Here is a 27,655-nt window from a genome sequence, read left to right on the forward strand (position 1 = left end):
AACCAGCTGCAAGGGTAAAGAGGTAATTGGCCCTTTTTCCTTCTGGATAGTAGTCCCCTGAGAACTAAAGGGGGGATGGGGACTCATGTCTAAGCATGCACCGGATTGGCCTTTTAAACTTGTTATTGTGAACCATTACTATCACAGTGGCCAGTGGAAAAGCCCCCAAGTGTGACCTGCCAAGGTAGAACTTCTCCTTGGAGATGGAGTAAGGATAATGGAAGGAAAGCTGAACATCTTTCATCTACTCAATTCCATTGAATTATAAAAATTAACTTCATTCCTTGCCAGAAATGACTAACTCTATTCTCCAACAACATCTTATCAGCAGGTGTTCAAGTCCCATAGTCTTGGGTCTTCTAAAGTCATAGTCCTGGAATAGATACATAATTTAATAGAGGACCTTTACTGTGAATCCTTCTAAGTTCCTCTAGGACTTCAGTCACCAGAGGAACATTCCAGATTTGCTTCCATAGAAATCCATAAAAATGAAAGACAGAAGGTGGGATTGATAGGCCAGCACATGCTATACTCAGTTTCCTGTCACATGTCCAAGAGGATACTCTATAGTGCATTTCCTATTAGCCATTCCCATGCTATGTATAGGAATTCAGTAATCATCAGTCACTGCTATGTATCACGTGTATCTTGTGTTAGAATGCATCCCATCTGCTTTTTTTCAATGAAATCCTCTTCATTGTATGAGTTTGTAAAGAGAGCCAGAGTTAAAACACAGGTTTATTAGGGGGTATTGCTGAATCAGAGCAGTATAATGTGGGAACGGCCTCCAGATGTCTGCAGAGCTAACAGAGATTCATTTCATGAATGACTATGAAAACTCTGCATCAGATGTAGGTACATGGGTTTTAGCAAGCCATGCATCCCATCTTGGATACATGTTATTTCAGCATATCTCCCAAACAACCAAGTATTGCCTACAGAAGGCCAACACTTCCTCTCCTAGGACTTCTCAGCCAAAATTATGAGTTATTAACATAATTCCTGAGACTCAGAGTATGCCTCTAAATTGGCATCATTATTTCTTTTTTAAAAATATTTATTTATTTATTATTTATGATATACATAAACATACATATGAAGAGAGAGAGAGAGGCAGAGACACAGGAGGAGGGAGAAGCAGGCTCCATGCCAGGAGCCCGACACGGGACTCAATCCCGGGACTCCAGGATCGTGCCCTGGGCCAAAGGCAGGTGCTAAACCACTGAGCCACCCAGGGATCCCCTGGCATCATTATTTCAAAAATTACAGGATTCCTCAGCAAAGATCTAAGCAAGCTATATTCCCATTTATTAAAGTAAGTATCCATTTCTTTTTTTTCTCTCTCTCATATTTGAAAAATATGTGTACTCAACAACCTCTAGGCACTAGATCCTGCCTACCTCCTCAGACATTTTTTGGCCTTCTTCTACTATTTCCTTCACTGTTCTGCCTGGTTTTGTCAAACAGGAAGTTAAACGACTATCAACTGTGTGTGGAATGCCACATAATGCAACTCCTGATGGACAGGATCACACAACTCCTGTTTCTCAATCTAGACTATGAGAGGAGAAAACTGGTCGGAAACAAAAATGCAGTTTTCAGTGAACGTAGTTCATCAGAGACATATAGACCTAAAGAGACAACAAATTTTGCTGCTAAAAATTATTTCCATAATCAAAACAAATTATATGATTAAAAATAACTTAATTAAAATATGTTGAAAGTTTTAATTCATACTATTACCTAAGATCTATAAGTATTTTGAAGTTTTTAAATTTTCCCCAGTAATATTAAGATGTGTTATAAGAATTGAAAAGTTAATCTGATATTTACATTGACCCTATTATAAAGGTTTTGGATAGTGACACAAAGAATTTCACAGACACTACTTTGAAAAATGACTTAATTGACAAAATTTCAAGCAGTAAACAAGAGTCTGATGAATGATATATGCATATTTTAAAAATTCAGCCAACTTGTCTATTTCACAAGTTTTACATATCATAATTTCAGAAGAAAAGGGCATCAGAGGGGGCAAACTCATTTGGATCTTAAAAACATTCCCAAGCATGTTTAAAAGTCAAAAAGAGAAACAATATTTTAAATAGGTACTATCACTTTATCACAATTGCATGTGAAATGACACTTTAAAGAGGAAGTTTTAAAAACACTGAGAATTTTAGATAAGTAATTGTGTCACTATCTGTGATGACTAAAACTGCCTTCACCAAAGGTCTTTGCCCAAGTATGCAAAATGCAGACTAAGAGAACATTTGGAACATTTGTGAAATCTTTGTATAGTTTGAAAGTGGAATTCCTGCTTATATTCTCCTAGGATGCTCTAAAGATAAATTACCCATTTCCAAAATAACTGTGAATATTACAATGTGTATTTTATAGGCAAATACAATGACTTCAGAAATAATTTAAAATATTAGCTTACTGGAAGAATTATGAGAGTTTACTTTTTTTTTTAAGATTTTATTTGTTTATTCATGAGAGACACAGACAGAGAGAGAGAGAGAGGCAGAGACACAGGCAGAGGGAGAAGCAGGCTCCACGCAGGGAGCCCAATGTGGGACCCAATCCCAGGACTCCAGGATCATGCCCTGGGCCGAAGGCAGCCGCTAAACCACTCAGCCACCCAGAGATTCCCGAGAGTTTACTTTTTAGAAAGCAGTAGCATTTGTGTGGCTAAGCAAAATTTCTAGAAACCCAAAACTGAGAAGTGACTCTGAAACCATCAGTTTCATGTCTTCCTTTAACAGAGGAAGTATGGGGAAAAGTGACTAATTGAAGGTAACATACCTCACCGATGGAAGAATAAAGTCCATGAGAACCCTGGGTTTTATAAAAGACAAAAACTGACAAGATGTTGAAAGTCTCCTTTAAAAATCCAGAGAATATCTAAGTATTGAGTCTAAGCATTTAAAACAAAACAAAACATCTAGGAAAAATATCCAGAATAGATGCAGGAATTTGGCTCTGGAAGGCTGTCTGAAAATGTTTTAGAGTCTTACTGCTGATGTTTCCTGCCTGCCTTTCCCATAGGAGGTTCTGAATGATAAATAACAGAGTTAACTTAACATTATGTTGTCTTATTTAAATAATCAGTGCATGCTGCAAGCAAGGCCGGGGATTATTGCACATTCAATCCACATACAGGTCAGTGAGCTCACATCTACAGATTCAGTTCTTTATTCTAATAACCTTGTTTCTCAAGACAGGCCACAAGGGACACCAAGTAGAAGGTGTGCATCAATTTGTCCAAAATATGGTTTTAACTGCAATGAGGGATGCTATACTATTTAAGCATTGTGACCCTGTACTTAGAAAATATATTTAAGTCAGAACCCAGATTCACAAAAATTAGCTGAGAATTATGCTAATACATGGATTGGATTCTGTTAATCTCTTCTTTGACTATGACACAAACAGGAACAAGGAGTTAGAAGAGAAAAATACTTTATCTTGAGTCAAAATATATGAAGTGCTTATTATGATATGTTTTTAGTAGTTTAATATGTTAAGATATTAAAAATTATATTTGCCTAGCTAGAAAAATTAGGCAGAAAAAGAAATAAGAGGCACTCAAATGGGATAGGAAGAAGTAAAACAATCATTGTATGGAGAGGACATGATACTAAATATAGAAAACCCTAAAGACACACACACAAAAAACTGTTAGAAGTAATAAAAAAATTCAGTAAAGTTTTAGGATACAAAATCAATATACTATGTCTCTATATACTAATAATGAAATTTATTATGTTTCTATATATTAATAATGAAATTATTTGTTATGTTTCTATACTAATAAATGAAATATCAGAAAAAAAAATTAAGGAAACAATCCTATCAATATATATGACCTCTGTGTTTATTGCAGCATTATTTACAAGAGCCAAATTATAGAAGCAGCCCAAGTGTCCATCGACTGATGGTGGATAAAGATGTGGCATATACACATAATGGAATATTATTTGGCCATAAAGAAGTATGAAATCTTACCATTTACAATAACATGGTTGGAGATTGTATAGTGCTAAGAAAAACAAATCAGTCAGAGAAAGACAAATATCATATGATTTCACTCATATGTAGAATTTAAGAAACAAAATATAAGAAGAAAGGGGAAGAAAGGGATAAACCAAAATCCACAGTCTTAACTATAAAGGACAATCAGGTGGCTACCAGAGGGGAAGTGAGTGGGAGGATGAGTGAAATAGATGAAGGGAATTAAGAGTACATGTATTATGATGAGCACTGGTGCAATGTGTAGAATTGTTGAATCATGATGTTGTACACCTGAAACTAATACAACACTGTATGTTAACTAACTGGAATTAGTATTTAAAAATTTAGTAAATAAAAAAAATATCAATCCATTTATATTTGTATCAAAAAGAAAAAAACTACCTAGGAATAAATTTAACCAAGGAGGTGAATGACCTGGGAAAACTACAAAGATCCACTCTATCAAACGCAATCTTTATAAAAATTCCAATGACATTTTTCACAGAAATAAAATAAACAGTACTAAAATTTGTGTGGAACCACAAAAGACCCCACATAGTCAATGCAATCCTAGGAAAGAAAAACAAAGCTAGAGGCACCTCAAACCTGATTTCAAACTCTATCACAAACCTATTGTAATAAAAACAGTATGGTACTGGCATAAAACTAACCAGTAGATGAATATCAGACAATAAAGAATTCAGAAATAAACTCACATTTATATGATCAATTAATTTACGACAAAGGAGCCAAGAATACACAATGGGAAAGGCCAGTTTTTTCAATAAATGATGTTGGGAAAACTGGACATGCAAAAGAATGTAACTGGACCACTGTTTCACACCGCACACAAAAATTAACCTGAAGTGTATTAAAGACTTGAACATGAGACCTGAACTGATAAAACTTCTAGAATAAAGTATAGACAGTAAGCTCCATAACAAAGGTCTTGGATCTGACACCAAAAGCAAAAGCAACAAAAGCAAAAATAACAAGTGAGACTACATCAAACAAAAAAGTTTTTGTACAGCAAAAGAAACAATCAACAAAATGAAAAAGCAACCTACTCAATGGGAGAAAATATCTTAAAATCATATATCTGGGGCAGCCCGAGTGGCTCAGCAGATTGGCACCATCTTCAGCCCAGGGTGTGATCCTGGAGACCCAGGATCGAGTCCCAGGTCGGGCTCTCTGCATGGAGCCTGCTTCTCCCTCTGCCTGCTTCTCCCTCTGCCCGTGTCTCCGCCTCTCTGTGTGTGTGTCTCATGAATAAATAAACAAAATATTCAAAAAATATATATATCTGATAAGGGGTTAATATCCAAAATTTATAAAGGATGCATACAACTCAATAATGGAAAGAGAAAGAGACAGAAACAAACCAAAGCCATTCTATCTAAAAAATGGGTAGAAGGTCTGAATAGACATTTTTCCAAAAACTTACAGAAAACAGATACATGGAAAGATGCTCAACATCATTAATCATCAGTACTTACAAATCAAAACCACAATTATATATCACCTCACACATGTCAGAATGGCTATTATCAAAAGACAAAAGGTAACAAGTGTTGGTGAACATGTAGAGAAAAGGAGACCTTTGTGTACTGTTGGTGGGGATGCACACTGATGCAGCCGCTCTGAAAAACAGTACAGAGGCTCCTCAACAAATTAAAAATAGAACTACCATGTGATCCAGATATCCACTTCTAGATATTTATTAGAAGAAAACAAAAACATTAACTCAAAAAGATATATGCACCTTCATGTTCATTGCAACAATATTTATAATAGCCAAGACAAGGAAAAAAAAATCATCAGTGGATGAATGGATAAAGAAAACATGATAGATACAGATAGATAGAGACAGAGATCATATAAACTCAACGGTGTGTTATTCAGCTATACCAAAAGAATAAAAGTTGGTCATTTGCAACAACATGGATGGATGTCAAAGGTATTATGTTAAGTGAAATAAGTCAGGTAGAGACAGAATAACACTGTATGATCTCACTAAAACAACAACAAAAAATGAGCTCATAAATACAAAGACCAGAGTGGTGGCTACCAGAAGTTGGGGGTGGAGGGGTGGAAGAAATGAGTAAAAAAGGTCCAGAGTTACAAACTTCCCCCAAAAACAATTTTTGTATATGGCAAGGTACTTGACTCATAAATGGAATAGAATATTGTTTCAAGTTCATAATCATAAGAAGTCAGACACATGAAGGATTTTAACTATCTCCAGAATTCTTAGTTAATAAGGGAATACTAGTCCCACTTATCTGGGAGGGAAACAAGTATGTACATTTGATTTATAAGCTGCAACTTAAAAATTGCAAAAATACGATATAGGCTTTTTATAATAGGGTGTTGAGTAGTAATTATCCTGTTGTCCTAGACTGATTTCTGGAACCTAAAACCAAAAATAAAGAGATGCTAAGTGCCTTGATTTGTTTTTCTTTTTTCTTTTTTCTTTTTCTTTCTTTCTTTTTTCTTTCTTTCTTTCTTTCTTTCTTTCTTTCTTTCTTTCTTTCTTCTTTTTTTTTTAGAGAGAGAAAACAAGCTGGGGAGAGGCAGAAGGAAGAGGAGAGAGATAATCTTAAGCAGCTCTCACGCTCAGCATGGAGCCCAAGGCAGGGCTCGATTTCATGACCCTGAGATCATGACCTGAGCTAAAATCAAGAGTCAGATGCTAAACCAATAGAGTCACCCAGGAACCCATTAATGCCATTATGTTCCAACAGATAGAATAAGAAAGAAAGAATAGAATCTGATCTAATCAGGGCACCTGGGTGGCTCAGTCAGTTAAGCATCTGCCTTTGGCTCAGGTCATGATCCTGGAGTCCTGGGGTCAAGCCCCACATGGGCTCCCTGCTCACTGGGAAGCCTGCTTCTCCCTCTCCCTTTGCCTGCTGCTCCCCTTGCTTGTGCTCTCTCTCTCTCTCTCTCTCTCTCTCTCTCTCAAATAAATAAATACAATCTTAAAAAAATAAAAAGAATCTGACCCAGTCAGATACTACCACTGTGGTCAGCACCAGTACCTATCTTCTTCCTACTTAAGGAAAGAAGTATGGGGAGGAATGCCATAAACCCCTCAAGGCAAGAGAAAGAACTCCAGAATTTTGAGCAACTGGGGAGGATGGCGGCTTGTTCCTCACTTGTAATGTGCTCAGGTTGTTCTGAACCTATCCCTGAGTACAGGGCAAAAGAAATGCAGAGTGAAGAAAATTTTGTGAAAATGTAAGGGAGCCTGCAGTACTAATTTGTCATGTCAGCTATGCTTGAATTTCCAGGAGTTCAAGTTCAACTAGGGAAGGTGGGACACCAGGTAATGAGATCCCAGTAGCAAGAAGCTGTGGGCATCCTGCTCACTCTGAGAGCTGGAGGGTGAAAAAGGAGGACAAGATATTGCCCCATCTCCAGCACCCTGGGTAGTCAAGATCTTTATAAAGAACCATGAATTTAGCCAGAGAAACAAGACCAATCACTGCAGTCCCCACAGAGCAATAGGTTCTTAGAGATGCATTTGTCTTTGCTCTCCTCTTCCTCTCCCAGTCTTCAATACTAGAGGCCTCAGAAAGAAGGAGAGAGTATCCCGTTCACGGCTCTCTCCAAGCATAGACAAACATTCCCTCTCTTTCTGTCTCTCTCCCCTCTTCCACCCATTTCTTGCTGCTGGAGGGAGAAAAGAAAAACACAGGCACACTGTGCTTCCTCCCTACTTGGAGTATACCCTCGAGACTGGTAAGTGCTGAGATGGAGTGTGGAGGGACGCAGATGAGATTAAATCCAAGCCTGAGGCTTCCATTTTAAATTACAATGAAATTTAATCACTGAAAATGATGGGTATAGGGGGTGCCTGGGAGGCATCTGACTCTTGGTTTTGGCTGAGTTGTGATTTCAGGATTGTGAGATTGAGCTCCAAATGGGGCTCTAAGCTCAATGCAGACTCTCCTTCTCCACCTGCCCCTCCCCTACATGCTCTCTCTCTGTCTTTCTAAAATAAATACGTTATAAAAAATGATTGGCATAGTTTCGCAAAAGGTTAAACATGAAGTTACCATATAAATCATCAATTTCACTTCTAAGTACATTAACTAAGAGAAATGAAAACATACATTCACACGTAAACTTGTACCTGAGAATCCATAGCGGCATTATTTATAACAGCCTCAAAGTGGAAACAATCCAAATGTCCATCAATGTGTAAGAATGAATAAACAAAATGTGGCATATTGATACAATGGAATATTATTCAGCCCTATAAAGAAGTGAAGTATTGATATATGCTAGACGTGGATGAACCTTGAAAATATTATGCTAAGGGAAGGAAGCCAAAATTCAGAAAGTAGGCATACCAATTCATGTATTGCTTCCTGGTAAAAGCAGTCAAACATTTTGTAAAGTATAATTTATGTAGTTTACAATTGATAAACATTCACTGAATGAATGAACATATGGTAATAGTGCTAGGAAAATAGAGAGCAGCTGGATCTAGGCAAGATCAAGGTAAAGAAGAAAGGACTGGAAGATTGAGTGCCCAAGAGAAACTTTTAAAAAAATCACTTAAAAAAAGAAAATCACTAGCAACTGCCTATGAAACACTTCATATCAGGGGAAGGAAAAAGTAACCTTTGAAAATAGATTACTCTAAGCACTAAAAATATAAATGTTCAAGTCACATTTTCACCTTTCATTTTCCTCCCATAAAGTCTTTTTTCCACTAAATGGATAATGGAAATATGCCTAGGTTCATGTTAATGAGATAATCCATATATAGACTATCTGGTTCCATATATTGAACTGTATCACAAATACAGAAGCCCTCAGTCAATATGATTAAATGTTAGATGCAGAACTCAAGGGATTTAACTCCAGTAATTCTCTTTCAAACTGGTGTTGAGGAATAACTGCTGTACATAAGATAAGAAAACCAGGGCTGCTGCTCTCTGGGGTGGTCCAGTTCTCAAAGAAAATCCTTCAATTCTCCTTTGCTGTCATCATAATCCTTTTGATAAGCTCTGAAGGAGCCCCAAAAGTAATTTAAACAAAAAGAAAAGACTGACGACAAAGGTGAGCATTGTACTTTAGGAATCTTTTCGTGTGAGTTCAGTAGTTTGATAGCATAGGTCACCAGCAGAAACAAGTGATCTTCTGCTTTGAAGTTAGCATTACTTACTTGGGGTGATCATCTATTATTTTCTTCATTATTCAAGTAATAAGGTCTATTTTACAGATCCTGACTTCTAAACTGCCATGTCAGGGTATCCTGATAGACAAAGACAATAAAAATGATGATGGTGATGATGATACTAACAACAATACTTAATATTTACTGAGAGCTTAATATATATAGTCAGGTACTGTATAAGTATTCTGGAAATAAACAGTATTCTAGAAACATCATTTCAGGTATGCTAACAACTACTCTGCGAGATAGGTATTATTACTTACATTTAACTGATGAGTAATTTAATCAAGTAAGTAAAAAGAAATCTACCCGAGGCTTATAGAGAGTGATGGAGTCTAATTTGACCCTACAAAGTCTGACTCAAGAACCTGTATACAAAATAATCGGCTTCAGCTGCTTTCCAGGGAAATGCCCATACTGTACAAAAACAATTCTAGAGAAAATTATGAGGATGAAATCTTATAACTGTGTTCCCACTGACTACCATGTCCCACCCATCAATCTCTATGTTGTCTTTGTTTTGTTTTGTTTTGTTTTCTAGATCTTATATACTTATTTATTTGAGAGAGAAAGAGACAAGCAGACTCCATGCTGAGTGCACAGCCCACTGCGGGGCTTGATCCCAAGACTCTGAGATCATGACCTGAGCCAAAATCAAGAGTTGGATGCTTAACAGATGGAGCCACCTAGGTGCCCCATCAATTTCCACATTCGTGCAAGATATTGTCTGCTGCTCTTCATCCCAGATGCCCTCTCCAGCAGCAACAGATTTTCTCAATTCTTCCTACTGCAGTCAAAAGTGAGCCGATGGGCATGCCCATAATTCATGCTTAAGTACTAATGTATGATAGAAGGTCAAGTATTTATCTGTAGTATAGTTGCTTTTCCATCATTTTTCCAGAGATTATGTCATAATACAAAATAGCCAATTATAGATATTCCAGATAGAATCGCAGAGCTTTCAGAGAAAGACTTTCTAGTTATGTGGGTATTTTGGATTCCTTTACAATGAGCTACACCTAGAATGAGCCCTATGGTCACTGCTTAGCTCTAAAACCAATAAACCAAGGAAAACAGGCACATAAAAGCAGGGAAAACATAAGTTCTTAGGATACGATCTGCAATCCTTGACACAGCTTCCTTGTATGTACATACTTCCCCAAATTCATCTCTCAACACTTTTTGCCTTCTTTTCTTAATTGACCATTACATATTTCCCAAAAATCTCTCAAAAGGCTATATCCTACACCTTTTATTATGTCACATACACTACCCCGACAGCTTATTAGCTGTATCACTTTTCTATTCCCAATTAAATATATATTCTTTTGGGATGCCTGAGTGGCTCAGTGGTTGAGTGTCTGCTCTGGGTGTGATCCCAGAGTCCTGGGACCAAGTTCTGCATCAGGCTCCCTGTAGGGAGGATGCTTCCCCCTCTGCTTGTGTCTCTGCCTCTCTCTGTGTGTCTCTCATGAATAAATAAATAAGGAAAAATAAATAGATAGATAGATAGATAGATAGATAGATAGATAGATAGATAGATATTCTTTTGAAAAACTCTTCCTGAGTCTTGAAGTGGTGATAGTGTCCCTCCTTTGGCCTCCAATGGCAAAATAGATATTATATTGTTTGGTAACTGAAATAATTTATAACAATACTGGAATTTAACACTGGATTCATGATGCTTAGTATCATTTTATCACCTGTGGCAAAGTCCATTAATTCTTTCTCAATACCAATGTTCTCCTCTGCTCCCAGGACAAAGCTGGGCTACATGTTCAGCCCCTTTTGCAGTTGGGTTTGGTTCTGCGACTCAGTTCTAGCTAATGAAATGTGAACAGAAGTAGAAAGAGCCACTACCACAGCTGGTCCATCCAAACCTTCTATGCAACACTCCCTTTTACATCCTCCTATTTGATCAGAAAAGGAATGACTGACCCTATGGTGAATTTGGAAGCCAAACGTTAAAATTACAAAATCTCTGGCAGCCTGGGTTTCTAAACATTTGTTTGGAGCAGACCAAGAAGATCCCCCTCACTTACCTGGAATTCCTTTGGACCTTCACCTGAGAAAGAAATAAAGCTGCTTCTTTTTAAATTCTTTTTTTTTTTTTTCAGAGAAGGGGGAGTCCATTTGTTATAGAATTGGTTATATCAACTTGATATTTCCTGGAAACTAGCATAATAACTACAGGTGCATTAGAAATTTGTAAGTATGTGCTGAAGTTTTAAAAAATCAAATGAATGCATGAGTAGCATGAATATCTTAAATACATTCTATTTCATCATGCTAATATAAAAACAGCTAACATGCATTTTATGCTTACTAAGTGCCACTGCTAAGATCATTTACATAAATTACTTAACCTAATCCTCTTAAAAATGTTATGAGATAGGTACTATTATTATCTCATTGCGCAGATTAGTAAATTGAAGTTTAAACCTGCTTACTCACTACTCAATATATCATAATTAGCATCTGGTGGAGTCAAGATTCAATCCAAACAATCTGACTCAAAGTCTATATTTTTAACCACTCTGAAATGGCTGTGTAGAAGTAAGCTATCAAAAAAAAAAAAAAAAACTTCAACTAAAAGCAGAATAAAATAATATTTTAGATTAATAACACTGCTTCTTGATATAATTATTTCTAGGAATGAGCTAAGATTTCCCCCAAAATTTATGATGATACACAATACCATTTTATGTGTCTTTTTAAAGGCCAAGAGATTTAGTTACCACTCAGAAAGTCAGTTTTAGATTTAAGGAGGAGATCCAAGTTTCAGGGTTCCTAATATTACCTTAAGCATTTAACTGGGGTTTTGTCTTCTTCTAGTTCATATATTTTAACAAACAGCAAATGCCTTAGAGATTTCTTGATTTCATTAACTCACAAGTTTCATTAAATATATAAAATTAGAGCTTACTCTTAAATTAGTAATCAATTTTTGCACAATTAGAGGTAAACACTCAGGTCATAATTCATTCAAAATCACTTTATCCCTTAAGTCAAGAAAATTCAGTGTTATCTAATGTAGTGTCATCTTCATCATGTCCAGAAAAAAATCCTCTCCACACAATCAGATCAATTTCTCTGTTTTAGAAAATCTAGACTAGTTTAATTGGGTTGGTATCTGTTTGGATTTTAGTCATTTTATCAGGAGTCTCAGGCTGGCTTCTAAAAATCACTGCTTTCCAATGTCAAATTCTAGTACCTAAGGTATGTAAATATACAAGTATCATCAAACTTGAAACTTAGCTATTATTTAGGTAATAATATATTTCATGATAGAAGTGAAACAGATGGTTTCAAAAAAGCACTAGAATTTCTCACTGGATTCATTTGCAAAATCTACAAAACTACTTTATATTTAGAATAACTATAATGATCATACTTTATCTCTGACTCAGCTGCTTCCCTCATGTTACAATATCCACAATTAAGGTCACAGTCATTTGTCATGATCATTAGTGAAAGACGGCCAAACAGATATTTTAAAACCTCTCTAAAGAGCAATTCAAAGGTGCTAGGGATGTTCAGTGTTGATGGAAGAACTTCTCTTTTTCATAGATTCTTCAAACAGTATAATTGTAATTTTTTTTTCCATATATAAGAGGAAGGGAGACAGAACATGAGAGACTCCTAACTCTGGGAAACGAACTAGGGGTGGGGGAAGGGGAGGTGGGCGGGGGGTGGGGGTGACTCGGTGACAGGCACTAAGGGAGGCACTTAATGGGATGAGCACTGGGTTTTATTCTATATGTTGGCAAATTGGTTTTTATTGGTGTTCACCAATAAAAAATAAATTTACAAAAAAAAAGATAAAGAAAAAACATTACCTAAAATCTGGAAAAATATAGTACTTATAACATGTCTATAATAATCATGGGTATATTAATTTATTTTTAATTGGCTATACGCAACATTTTTTGTGTTTTATTGTTGTTTTTTGGAAACAACCAAAATCAACCAAACAACCAAAAATCCTTTATTTTTTAGGAATAACATTTTTTTAAGTAATCTCTACACCCAATGTGGACCAAATGTGCAACCTCAAGATCAAGAGTTGCATGCTAGGGATGCCTGGGTGGCGGAGCGGTTTGGCGCCTGCCTTTGGCCCAGCATCGGGCTCCCGGTGCATGGGGCCTGCTTCTCCCTCTCCCTATGTCTCTGCCTCTCTTTCTCTCTCTGTGACTATCATAAAAAAAAAAAAAAAAAAAAAAAAAAAAAAGAGTTGCATGCTCTATTGACTGAGCCATCCCAACTTTATTTTTTAAATCTATTCTGAATAAAATCTATTTGCGTAAGCACAGACACTGTAGAAAATGATCTGGGAGCAAGTTTTGGCCTAAATGAACTAAAGTTTCTTTCATTTTAAAATTATAGGATATAAATAATTTTAGCTTGATTTATTTTAAATGTAAAACTTAAAATATTTTAAGGCATACTTCATTTTTTTTTGTTATTTATTTATGATAGTCACAGAGAGAGAGAGGGAGGCGCAGAGGGAGAAGCAGGCTCCATGCACCGGGAGCCCAACGTGGGACTCGATCCTAGGTCTCCAGGATCGCGCCCTGGGCCAAAGGCAGGCGCTAAACCACTGTGCCACCCAGGGATCCCTTAAGGCATACTTCTAATGTATTGCCCAAGGAACTCTGATTAAGGGCGGAAAGTCTTATTTACAAATCAGGCACTATCTCCAGAGAGAGGAGAACTTACGGGTGTTTTTGCCTTTTGCTCAAAAAGAAAAGACAAGAAAAGTGGCAGTGAGACTTTCTAAGATCTCAAACTTGTGCAGGTTGTAGAATATTTAGAAGGCAAGGTGCGATTTGAATAAGAACATCAGACACCAATGGCAGGTTCAAATAATTAAATGTTTAATGCACTAAATTGGATCTATTAAGTTCTAGTAGAGATAAAAGTTGATGGTACAGATAAAAGAAAAATCTAACTGGAAAAATTGTATTCATTAACAGAAGTTTGCAACATATTAGGCATTACAGACTGAATTGTGATTCCCCAAAATTCACATATTGAAGTCCTACCCCTCAACCCCATGTGGAGATAACTCAAGTTAAATGAGGTCTTAAGGGGAGGGCCTGGACCTAATCCATCTCTTGTCCTTACAAGAGAAGAGATATCAGAGCTCTCTTATGCTCCTCTACACAAGGCAGCAGGCATGTGAGGACACAGAGGGAGAGCAGCTGTCTGCAATCCAGGAAGAGAAGCTTCACCAGAGACCAACCTTGATCTTGGGTCTTCCAGCCTCCAGAGCTGTGAGGAAATACGTTTTTGTTGTTTAAGCCACCCAGGATATGGCATTTTGTGATGGCAACCCAAGCAGACTTATACATTTTTTTAAATGGCTGCCATTATTCCTTTCTAATAGATTAATGTAGTTTTGCAACTTGAGTAACTACAGGTGTTCTAGAAATAGCTTCCCATCATGTACCAGAATAAGTGTCTCAAACAACACATGCATCCCTTCATATTGAGGCCCCACATATCACTTAAACCCCATTTCTTGTCATTTCACTCCCCTCACAAAATGGAGCTATTGATGTCTATTTTACCGCTCTCTGGCTTTCCTCTGCTCTCAATTTCTTTCTCAGTTTAACTACCTGGAAAACTGCCTCCAACCTTCAGCACCCTGGGTAAGGTTCATCTCTTGGTTTATGCCACCTTCCTCAACCCTCCTACACAGAATCATCACTCAATCCTTGGCATTAATTGTATCTGTGTTTTTAAAGTGCCCAGTGCTCTCTCTCTCTCTCTCTCTCTCAAATAAATGAATAAAATCTCTGACCAAAAAAAATAAAAAATAAAGTGCCCAGTGCTTACGTTATTAACTGTCCCAACTATAGTTTTGCTCATTTATTTCCCCCAACAGATGTGTAGTTTTTAATAACAAGAATAATACAGAGTTTGACTCTCTTCATTGAGTTGAGGAGAAAATCAGTATAAGTTTTACTAAAATAAATTGAAAACCTTTTTCTAGAACAGGAGAAACACATTTCAAGGGTGTTAATACTCTCCTTTTAGAAATGCCTTCTAAGAGAGAGAAAAACAAATCCAGATTAAGTTTATTGAATATTTTTAGCTGGTTAGGAATACTTAAAAGGGTGATTTTTTCATTTCATTAGTGACTTTCCCTCCAGTAATAATGAAATAGCCCTCATCAAAATAAATGAAGGCCAAGGGCATTCTTATGCTTGAAAGCACCAATGCTGAAAATAATAAGTAAGAAGTAGTTCTGATTGAAAACAAATCTAAAGAAAAGTTAAGGATTTGTGAGCAAGTGAAAAGCAAAACTGAGGGAACATTGGATCAAGAGCAAGGGAATCTGGCTTTTAGTTTCTCATCTGCCAGTCATTAACAATATTCTATGGCCAGTACACACATACATTCAACATTCACGCATGTGCATGCACACACACACACACACACAATTCATCTGTAAAAGGAAGGGATTTATAATAACTAAATTTTTTCCAGTTTTAACATTTTTCAAGATGTTCAATTGTTCTTCATTGAGGTGATTCTTTAAAAAAGATTTACTTAATGTGATTTAAACTTTGTGGTTATGAAGTGATTATGATTTAATATACCAAGTTATGTTTTCAGTTATGACTTTAATAAATGAGGTTGAGAATAGTCAATACTACTCCCAGCACCTGGTACTGGCCCTGCCCTTCCTGGCTATAGATACCTTCTAATGACTCACTCACTAACTCATGCAAAAATACACTTCAGAACTTACAATGTGCCAGGCATCTACCTACCTTCACTTAAAAAAGCTACTTTTTTTTTTTTTAAGTAGACTCCATGTCGAGCATGAAGCACAACGTGGGGCTTAAATTCACGACCCTGAGATCAAGACCTGAGCCGAAATCAAGAGTTGGGTGCTTACCTTACTGAGCCACCCAGATGCCCCAGAAACTACTTTTAAGTAAGGAATTGCCCATTCACAGGCAAATATGTGGTCCTTAAAATTACTAAGTGCCCTCTAAAACAGAAACTGAGTTTTTAATCTGATTCTTTGTGCGTGCATTTGAATGTTAGTGTAAAAGATTAAAGTTAAAATGCACAATGTTAAGATTCTTGGTGCTTGAACTGCGAAAGACAATATAAGGGACGCCTGGGTAGCTTAGTAGTTGAGCATCTGTCTTTGGCTCAGGTTGTGATCCCAGAATCCTGGGATCAAGTTCGCATTGGGCCCCCCAGGGGGAGCCTGCTTCTCCCTTTGCCTATATCTCTGCCTCTTTCTCTATGTCTCTCATGAATAAATAAATAAAATCTTTTAAAAAAAGATAATATAAAAAAAAAGATAATATAAAAAATAATAATAATTCAAAGTTATTCAACCTCGATTTTTTAAGGGGAGGAAGGGCAGAGGGAGAGGGAGAGAGAGAATCTTAAGGAGGTTCTATGCCTAATGCAGAGGCCAACACGGGGCTCAATCTCACAATCCTGAGATCAGAACCTGAGCTGATATTAAGAGTCCAACACTTAACTGACTGAGCCACTGAGGTGCCCCTACCCTAAATTTTGACTGCTTCATTAACAAATGATATTTGGAAACTTTTGAAACTTTTGGGGGGGAAATAAGAGCATCGTATCTTTGGTTTAAGAATTAGTAATTTCTTGACAATATAACTCTATTTTGCTAATATTAATTATTATAAGTTTAGAAACACTGATAATATAATGATATCAAAATACAACTTGTCTTAGAAACATTAGTAATTAAAGGGATTTTTATTTTGAGGCAATTTTCACTTGAATTAATCAGAAAATTTTGCATTTTCTTATTTATATGTCAATTTGTTAACAAAATAACTACATTGTAGTTATCTGAAAACCATCTGTAACTATATAAACCTTCTGAGAAACTACATAGAGAAATACATAGCATAGCGAAGGCAGTATAATAATATTCTCCTTGAACAGCTTAGGGCAGAGTTCCTCAAACTGGGGTTCCTGTGCATATTCTCTGACATCTGCAAGTTTCAGATTTTAGAAACATTGAGCTGGGGCCTGATCCACTCTATCCCACGTTCCTCACTAGAAAATACACTAAGTTCACCAAAGAGTCAGAACATTTGTTTGATCTTCTTTCACATCTTCACTCACTCAGTTCCTGAATCCTCTGCTCTCCTTATCCCCCATTTAGGTCCTAGATCCTACCTAATTAATAATTTAAAATTGTATTCATTCTGGCCAAACTATGCCAGAAGAAGTTTCCATGAGATAAAACATTGGATCTTACTCATACTTCCATTTTATTCCATGTGTTTCTCCATATCAAAGCCCCCATACTGGCTCCTCCATATTCTGTTTTCTCAGAATCCTGAACCCTTTATCTGAGTTTGATAAAAATGATTTTACATTTAAGATAATACCATAATGTAATCTATAGTATAAAATAAGTATAATGAGAAAAGAACCCTAGAGCATAGGATAAGAGGCAAAAGATTCTACTGCTTTGCCTCTAATGTCCATAAATCTTTGTCATATTGCTTCTTATCATTAAACCACAATTTCTCCATCTGTAACGCTAATCCCCATCTCAACAGGTTTGCTATGACAAATGCAATAATTGGTATGGACATGCACTATAACTATCATGATACCAACAATATGGGATATTCTCATTAATTTATTTATGAGGTCTTTGGCTAAGGATATATGAGGTCAGACTTACCTGGAAGCAAATCATGGCACCATTGTCTAATTTGGAGTAATGCATATTATCCCTGAACCTTGGTTTCTTCATGCATACATGAGGATAATCCTACCTCAAAGGACTATTTTGAGCATTTCATAAGATAATATATATAAGCTCTTAGTCTAATGCCTGGCTTTGGTAAATAAATGCTTAAAACATAGCAGCAATTTCAAAAAATATTTATAGGATGTGCCTTTGTTGCTATTTTTTTTAAATAATGCAACTAGACAAATGAGAACTTTGTGGAATTATAATGTCTGAGAATGTACAATACTAAGCAGAGCCCTGATCTAAATTCTTAATTAAGTTCTTGAACTTTAACACAAGGGAAATAGCCTCAAAAACATACTGTTAGTAATGTTTTTGTCATTTAATCTATAATGTTTCTTCTTTCATTTACACATCCTATGGCTAGAGATGAAGGGAAAACACACAGAGGATACCTCAGGTTGCATCTCCCTCCATCAATTGATGATCACAGCTAAGAAAGCCTGTTGTAGCTACAGGAAGAGCTAGGGATTTTTCCTCTCTCTCATTGTAACCTAGAGACTCGTGGCCGAGAAAATGATAAGTAAATAAGCAAATATAAGACTACTGAGGAACTACAAAAGACAAAAAAATGATTCCCAGAAGAGTGTATTGTGTCTGCTAGTTGGATGTATCAATGTTGTTCCATTTAGCACTATATCCATACTTTATTATGTGAGTTAAGGTGGAAGGAAGCCCCCAGAGAACTGATGCTGAGGGCGTCTCAAAAATTACTGAAAGCTGTGTTTATAGTTTTCCTTCAAATCTGCTGGCAATGGACTTCTGAGTAAAGGAAAGATGTTTTGGCTATGATATATATCTTCTAGCAGTCGTCCATTAAAATTTCTCGTAAAGCATGCATGCCTGAGGGACTCAGACATTCTGTTCCAGCTTAGTAAAAGTCAAAATTAATATCAGACAAGTATAATTTGCCTCTTGGCCTCAATTAGCAAGTCCATCATCTTGAACCAAAGTAAACAATGAGAAAAAGTGTGAAAGATGCCAATAAGCTGAAGGAGACCAGGGGAACGGAGTTGATCTCAGACTCCATCAGTTTCTAGCAAACCCTTCTAACTTTTGGATTGCTTGTGACCTTAGGGCTTTTTATTTTCTCTAACTTACCAAAGGCTTTGTTTCATCTTCATCTTTGAAATAATAGAGCTGATCACCCTTGAGCACAAACCAGCGAGTATGCCAAGTCTTGACAAAGCCTCCTTGCTTCCTCAGCCACCCACACTTCATGGCATTGTTCCGCCCTTGACCTTGCTGGGGGTAGTCGGTGGAGTCATTGTTCTCCTCCATTATCAAGCTGATGAACTTTCCTATTTAGGAGAGAAGAAGAAAAAAAGAGAGAGAGAATAAGGTACTCTGGCATATTCAATTCCCTCCTAAATCACTTCTGTCCCTTAAAAAAAGTAGGAAGAGTAAAAAATGTATATCCACTTACTTGCCAAATTTCTAGAGGCAAACCAGAGACCTGACAACAATATGCCTGGAAAAAACTTGGAGAAAGCTTGTTGTGTCTTCCTTTAACGAGCTAGTCAGCTGGGTGATAATATTCCTTTCTTCCTAAGTAGAACTAAAGAATGGGAAAGTTCTAAAGATAATGTGTTAAGAAGCAATTTTTGAAAATAAACTCAAACCACCAACAAAAACATAATTCTCATGATAAGGGGCCTCTGTCTGGTGTGCACTGACTGGGTCCTGTATGTGCAGGCCTGTGATTATCTGAGCAAACACTAGCCTGACACATGTTTAAGTTTAAAGGGACTATTTTTAAAACCTCAGTGGAAGACATTTGTTTTACATATGTGAAAATTTCTCCAAATGTATCTACTCCCCATTCTCCCAAAGTATTCCTTTGAGAGTTTCTTTGGCTGGTAAGGAATTATTGCAGCTGAAAAAGTCTAGGAAAACAAAAGACAAAAAAACAAAACCAAAAAAAAAAAAAAAACCCCAAACCAAAACCAAAAATGCCCTGCTTGGCCTGGAGTGAGTGGTGCCCTCCAGCTGCTCTAGGAAGAGGATTTCAAGGGTATGTGTGAAGGTGTATAAGTTCATACACACTATATATAGCAAGAAAAGGAGTTTATCATGGAAAAAATATTAATCAACAGGTAAAAAGTTAAAATACCACAGTAACAATAGATGAGGTGGCTTTCCGGAAGAGCCAGGGACCAGAGGGTAAGAATAAAAGATATTTTCCTGTCCCAAAGGCTTCCAGAAAATGCTTGCTAATGTTTTTTTCAGCACTTTTCCAGGAATTGAAAAGTTCAGTCTTTACCCTGTGTCTTGGAGGAGGATATAAGAATACATGTTAATTAACAAGACATAGAATATTCCTGTTTGGCATATTATTGCACAAAGCTCTGGGTTTTTTTTTCTGCTTGATCTCAGAAAACAAGCTGCCTTTATGTCTAGTCTTTATTTTCACCACTATTTTTTTCACTTAATTTGTATGTACACAATCTTAGTTATATTCCATGAAATTTCCATTGTCGGCCTCCACATTTCTTCCATAAAGGGAGGTTCGAACCCTCCACATTGGGCCTCGTTTCTTTGAATGTAGTCCTGCCATTCCATCTGCAGGGATGAAGCAGAACTTTGATTCTAATTCTTCTTATTTGGATCTTTTCAACCATCTTAGTAGTTTTGCCTCTTCTACTGGCATGCATTGCAGGTTTTCTCCATCCCTGCTTTCAGGCTCCAAGTAGGTCACTTGACTACCATCTGTCTCATGCAGTATCCACTTTCCTCTTTCTTGTCCTGAAATATCCTCCTCATTAACAGGCCCTCATCTCTATAAAACATCTCAAAACTTCCTCTGCTCTACAGAGCATTCCCATGAGAGTAGCCACTTAGTGCAGGAAACATTCTCTCATCGTGTGTGTGCATGTGTGTGTACAGACTGGATCATGCCTGTGCTTCAAGTTTGTTATGCCCTTAGGGCAGGCAATTATCAACTTTTGTCTTTCACAGTACTTGACCTAGTATAGTAAAAAGAGCCAAGTAAATCTCATTCTAAAAGAACAATAAATGCTGTAACATAATTTAGATAATAATGCTTATTCAGAACACTCTAAATCATCTTTTTTGGCTTCTTGGTATTTAAATTGTTCAAATCTATACAACTTGAGATGTCACCATCGCTTATTTATTCTTTGACCAAATACTTTAACTTCTAAAGTTGAGTAAGGCATTAAAGCAAACATTTCAACATATGCACACACATCCAGACATACACAAAAATCTCTAATTCATTATACAACAACAAATTCCTTCTCTAGGACTCTTCTTTTTTTTTTTCTTTCCTCTCACATTAATATTTTTGATTAAATTTGAAAAATCCCCTCTAAAATGCTTCAAGGTAATGGGAAACCTAACCATCAATAATAATAAAAAAAATACAAGTGCTTAGTTTTGCCTTTGTCTACCATTAATACCTTAGCAAAAAATGTGCACACAAACATGATGCATGATTCTCCTTGTCTATCTTCCAGAAAGCCAGTGAAATCGATGGCAGCTATAATGAACTCCTGGCTATAATGCCTATATTTTCCTGATTCCAGAATATATCAGATAGTATTTTAATAGTACTAGTTGTAAAAATTCAGTAAAACAGGAATGAAAACAGAGTGTATCAAATCCCTAAGAGAAAATAATAGTAAAATTAAGTTTTACTAAAGTAACCATGATTTTTATAGAGGAGGTTTTTTTTAAAGATTTTATTTATTTATTAGAGAGAAAGCATCAGCAGAGGGGAGGGGTAAAAGGAGAGGGGAAGCAGACTCCCTGCTGAGCAGAGAACCTGATGTAAGTCTGGATCTGGGACCCCTCACAGGATCCGGGAATCATAACCTGAGCCATAGGCAGCCACTTAACTGACTGAGCCACCCAGATGCTCCCAGAGCAGTTTTGATATTTCTACAGAAATTAGATGGTTCAATTTCTAAATCTTCATCTTTAAAACAAGGATTCTGGGTTGAATCATTTCTAACTACGGACCCAGAAAAATTTTAGCACTCTGAAATCTACCATCTCTGTAATTCCATAAAAATAAAGACCCTAGGTAATATCAACACCTAGGACAATGCTGACATATGGTAAAGCTCAATCAATGTTTGATGAATTCATAAATTTTGTAATAGGTTTGGTGTTAGATATCTAAAAATGAACATAACACCCTCTGAAACCTAATCCTGCCCCAAACCTGATCTTAGTAAATGGTACCATGATATACCCATTGTGTGTGTGTGGGGGGGGGGGGGGGGGCAGTAGAAAGAAAAGAGAAAAAAAAGAAAAGTGATCATTTTTGATTCCTGACCCTCCTCATACTGATTATCAGAAGATTATATACCTCTCAAAAATATTTCAGATCCATTCAATTGTCTCCATCTCCACCAAGACCCTGTGATCCAAGCCATTGTCTTTGACTAGAGGATTCTAACAGCCCTCTGACTGGTCTCATTTCTTCCATTCTTAACTACAGACACAAACACATGCTCACACATACTTCATTTACCACAAAAAAAGCCAAAGTGAGCTTTTAAAATTTTAAATCAGATGATTTTCTACTTTTTACATTTTAATTGGCTCCCATTGTGCTTATTTTAAAAACTTGAGTCTTAACCATGACCTGTAAGACTCTGAATCATCTGGCATCTGTTTACAGGTTAACCTAATCTCATACCACCCCCACCTCATTTCTCCCACTTCAACATACACGTGCATGTGTGTGCAAACACACACAAACACACACACACACACACACACACAAACACACACACACAAGCTCTGATGCAAGCAACCACACCAGCTTCCTTTCAGTTCTGGAAACACCCAAACCCCATCATGCCTTGAATCTTGTTACTTGCTGATCTCTGTTTAGGCCACCCTGCAATTGCTCTTTAGATACCCAGCCCCTTCTCATTCTTTAAGTCTCAGCCTAAAATCCACTCATTCCAATAAACACTAACTAATCACCTAGTGAATTAGTTCCCCTGTTGCTATTCTCCATCACTGAACTCTGACCTCTGTCTTCCTGAAACTTGACTAAATTGTTATTTCTTTAGCTATTTACTGCCAATTATCCTTCCAGGAGACCATAAATTTCACAAGGTCAAGGACTTGCTTTTCCTCACTACAGTGTACCCAGTGCTTTTAAGAATGCTTATTTGGTATTCAGGAAATAATTGTTGAATCAGTGAATAAGCTATGTGACAACCACAATAGAATTCCTACAAATAATATCTTGGACTTTTTAAATTGCATTTAATGCCATAAAGAAGATTGTACACTTTAAGAACCTGATCTTTTTCCTTTAACATAAAAGACTTCAATTAGTATGAACATTGTACTTAAACACAATGTCAGAATCATCAAACCTAAATGAACCTGAAACTGCCTTTCAAGAAAAAATACAACACTCAGAATTTACACATTTTAGCCTTGGCAGGAAATACATGTAATCAATTGTGGTTTAGCATGAAGAAAAATACAGATTACTCAAATTCTCAGAGAATGATTTAACTGAATTTCCACTGGGAAAGTACTTTCACCATGGTCAGGATATGGCAGCTAGGTAGTACAGGAGATTACAAAATAGAACCATCAGCTTAAGTGTTTAGCAAATCAATATAACAATGACAACACAACAATCACATAAATAAATGGTTGCTCTAAACTAAAACAAAAACAGAATTGCGAAGTTAACTGGTGTCCTCCTATCAATCTTAGGAAAAACCCTTAGCAATGACTACTGTGCCATGCTAGGGTTTAGAAAGTTCTAATCATTTGATGGGCTGGTAGCTTTGAATTATTTTCCAGGGATGGAAACTGGTTCATGTATCCTTCTTGCAATCATATAGGTTTAAGTTAACAGTATTACATGATGCAATCAGAGGTAAATTCATGCTCCTAGCAGAATTTTCTAAAAGTCAAACAGCCACATGCATAAGTATTTATGTATATGACTTCATGTCAACAGGAAATAAATAAGCAACCACAAAAACAAAACAGTTATAGATAGAATGCCATATGCCATAGAGTTGCAATAGGTGTGAATTTACCTACATGACTACAAATGTTCAGCAAACCCAAGAGAAAAATGAAGGATGGAGCTAGAGAGAAAGAGAAGGGAGAGAGAGCTTCAATAGCATGACAATTACACCACAAAGCCTCTAGTACATTCAGTGAACACCTAACTAGGACAAGTGGGAGGTACATTCTTGCAGCGAGGGTTGTTCCCTGGGCCTCTGGAAGCCCTGTGGGAGGAGGGGGGATACAGGGGGCAGGAGTCTCTCACTGTGCAATATGATCCCAGAGTTCCAGAGTACACATGATTTCACACCACACGACCCCTCAACACAAACAGCTACTCTAGTTGATCGGTCAAAAAACAGCGATTTGTTCTATTGCTAGGGGAGAAAACAAAAATAAAACTGGCAGATTTGGTACAATGCTGCAATTTGGGAGAGATTTATGTAACTTTCAAGAGTTTGTTCACATCAAATTGCCACCTTTGGGGTTGACATTAGAACCTTATTCCTTTGCAAAATGAATGTGATCGCACTGTATGCCATATATAACTACAGATAGTCAATATTTATCAAATTCTAACCTTATTTTTTTCAAAAGCTGTTTTGTAGCTGTTGCTAACATGCTGGTTTGTCAAGCAGTAGTATATATTATTGGGCTATATGTCTAAATGCCAGCTTATAACTTTTCTATAGGTAACGGTTGACACAACAAAAACATACGCACAGAAAGAAACAGTGCATATAGGAGTGCATACGTGTGTACGTGTGTGTGTATATGGTGGGTATGGGTATATATGCATGTTTTACATTTTCCCTAGTGAAGAAAATCCTGACAGGCAAAATATTTATTGATATTTTCCCCCTCATTTTTAAAATACTAAGTTCCATTCTACTACAAGACGTAAATATATGCCTGCGGATCTGATATTCTTTGCTGAAGCGAAAAAATAAATAAATAAAAGAACTCTGCCACAGGATGCTCACTGAACAATCTGATCATGGAATATGTCGCAGTCAATCTATAAAGCTATAGGTTTATATTTATTATTTCCCAGAGCATTTCTTCAATAACTGTAATTGCTTACCTGATTTAAAACTTAAGACTCTTTTTAATATTCTGTTAAAGTAATTTCAGACTTGACATTTCTCTCTCTCTGTCTCCCTCTGGCTCTGCCTTTTCTCTCCATGAGAAGGCACAAGGAAAGGCTATATGAGCACACAGCAAAAATAAATAAATAAATAAATAAATAAATAAATAAATAAATAAATAAAATAATAAAATAAAATAAAATAAAATAAAATAATAAAATAAAATAAGTGGTCTTCTCCAAGCCAAGAAAGAACCTTACCAGAACCTGACCACTCTGGTACCTCTATCTCAGACTTCAGCCTCCAGAATAGTGAGAAAATAAATTTCTGTGTTTAAACCACCCAGTCTATGGTACTTTTTTATGGCAGCCAGAGCAAATTAAGACAATGCATATTTACAAAAAATATATAAGAAAAACTTTGAAGAATTAAATCTTAGTAGCTTGTGGTAAGGTAACTGCTAAAAGAGACAACTATTGAGTGAAATATAATTCAATCTCTATCCCTCATTCTCCAGCATTCCACCTCCCACCTCAAAGAATGAATCAAATTGTGGTGCCTACAAGGGAATCAGTATTGTAAGTTCGAGAATGTAGAGGATCTAGTGTAGATAGTTTTAGCTCCAAGAAAAATTCGAGGAACCTAAATCTGTTTTTAAAAAGCAATTCCTTCAAGTACTTCAAAAGGACCTTGAATTTTCACAAATGGTAGTTCTCACTGCCTGGACTTCATCGTTCACCTTTATTTATCCTTCAGTTTTACAGCCTCTACAAAGGCTTGCCTGGAGCCACTGCCATCCCCAAATGGACATTTCCCTTCCATGAGTCCCCACATTACTGGGAATAATCTCTATCACATGTGGGTCATATCCTTCTTACTTTTCAGTCTTTTACATCATAACTCATTGTGGATATGGGCTCCCTGAAACCACCCCCCTCCCAGACTAATAGCATATGTGAATCCTCAAAGGGTTGTTAAATAAATGTAAATAAATGAAGGAATGTATGAGTGAACAAAAACGTGAGTCTTTGGGGAATAACAGAATTGGCTTCAAGACTCCACAGAGTACAGTGCAAAAATCCTCAAGCAGTTCATGTTACTAAACACCAATACTAAAGACTTGAATCCAAATTCTCCCACCTAACTCTAACCCTTTACTCTTTTAGTAGTTTAATGCTAACCTGAACTTCAGAAACTATTGAGCAAAGAAAACTTCAATTTGTCTCACCAGATGTTACCCTCAATCATAATTTGAATTAAAAAGAAACAGCTCTTCTTAAAACTCAAGAGTTTACATGTGAAGAAAACAAAGGAATTGAATAAAGTGCAATAGGTTATGAATATGAAGTTTAAAACAGTCACCAGAAGAACACACCTGGGGGAAGTTTAACAGTAATAATTTTATAAATGTGCAGTTATTTTCCTGAGGAAACATGAAATATCCTATTACTTGATTCATTTGAAATTAAATTGCCCAAACATCAGAGAAGAGACTATACTAGGAAAATTATGTATATGCTGGGTTAAAACAAGAATATCAATCTACATTTTATATTTGAAGCTTCGATATTTCCATAACCGTTTGGTGAGAAATCAAAATGATTTAATAAGATGAACCATTTTAAAAAACCCTTTTAAGTATTTTTTTTTCTGTTGTATGTTTAATGTCTCATAGTTTGGAGAAAGAATATGCTTACCCTTAAGGCGGTTTTAAATTAGATAGAGAGAAAAGGTTTTTAATACGTACTCAGATGTGTTCCCCACCACTGTTGAGGGATAAGTGAAAAAAAAGAATCATTAGAATTCCCAAAGCTGATATCCTGAGTAGAAACAAATACTTTACTATCAATGGGATTAAGAGAGAGGTGAGGGATACATGGCAACCTTACAGATGCTCTTCAGGCTCATAGCAGACATTATTAATTAATCACAGTCCTCTTTCCTGTGGAACCTAAGATTGCCCCCAGATGCCTTCTCAATATAACACTGTAGACAGTCACAACCAATCAATCATTTATGAAAAGGAGAGGGAGACTCTTTGTTACTTCAATTCTATAAATAAACCAAGAACCGAAGGTATTCCTCTAATATAAAATCGAAATTCAGGTGCTTTACAAATGAAAATGATGCTCGAAATGGGAAAAGAAGAAAAAAGTCAACTTCTCCATCCTTCCTCCTTTTTTAACTGAAATATCATTGACATAACATTATATTAGTCTTAGGTGTACAATGTAATGATTCAATATTTGTATATACTGCAAAATGACCACACTAAGTCCAGTCAACATCCGTCATCATGCACAGTTACAAAATTTTTTTCTTGTAATGAAAAATATCATAATCCACTGTTCTATGTTCAAATAGGCAATGCAGTATTATTAACTATGCTCACTGTGCTGCATATTACAGAAAAATATGGAACACGTTATGAACTTGCATGTCTATCTTTGCACAGGAACCATGTTATCCTCTCTGTATTGCTCCAATTTTAGTATATGTACTGCTGAAGCAAACGCTGAAGTCAGCTTTTCTTAAAGGAAGGAAATAAGAGCTCACTGAGAGCTT

The 27,655-nt window shown here is 36.4% G+C and overlaps 1 protein-coding gene and 1 non-coding gene across 5 annotated transcripts in view; both read right to left on the bottom strand.

The window, feature by feature from the left end:
* ARHGAP24 (Rho GTPase activating protein 24) overlaps positions 1–27,655 on the bottom strand; it is a 735,186-nt gene that overhangs the window by 398,632 nt on the left and 308,899 nt on the right. For all 4 annotated transcript variants that reach the window (XM_072755700.1, XM_072755701.1, XM_072755702.1 and 1 more), the window contains one exon: positions 19,086–19,285. In XM_072755700.1, coding sequence (XP_072611801.1) covers positions 19,086–19,265 — 180 coding nt within the window. In that variant the 5' untranslated portion in view covers positions 19,266–19,285. The remainder of the gene's footprint in view (positions 1–19,085; positions 19,286–27,655) is intronic.
* On the bottom strand, positions 27,500–27,604 carry LOC112919774 (U6 spliceosomal RNA). The gene has a single exon (XR_003234968.1). It is a non-coding gene; the product is annotated as a U6 spliceosomal RNA (small nuclear RNA).

The sequence above is a fragment of the Vulpes vulpes genome, chromosome 4, assembly GCF_048418805.1.
Source record: "Vulpes vulpes isolate BD-2025 chromosome 4, VulVul3, whole genome shotgun sequence".
Taxonomy (NCBI): domain Eukaryota; kingdom Metazoa; phylum Chordata; class Mammalia; order Carnivora; family Canidae; genus Vulpes; species Vulpes vulpes.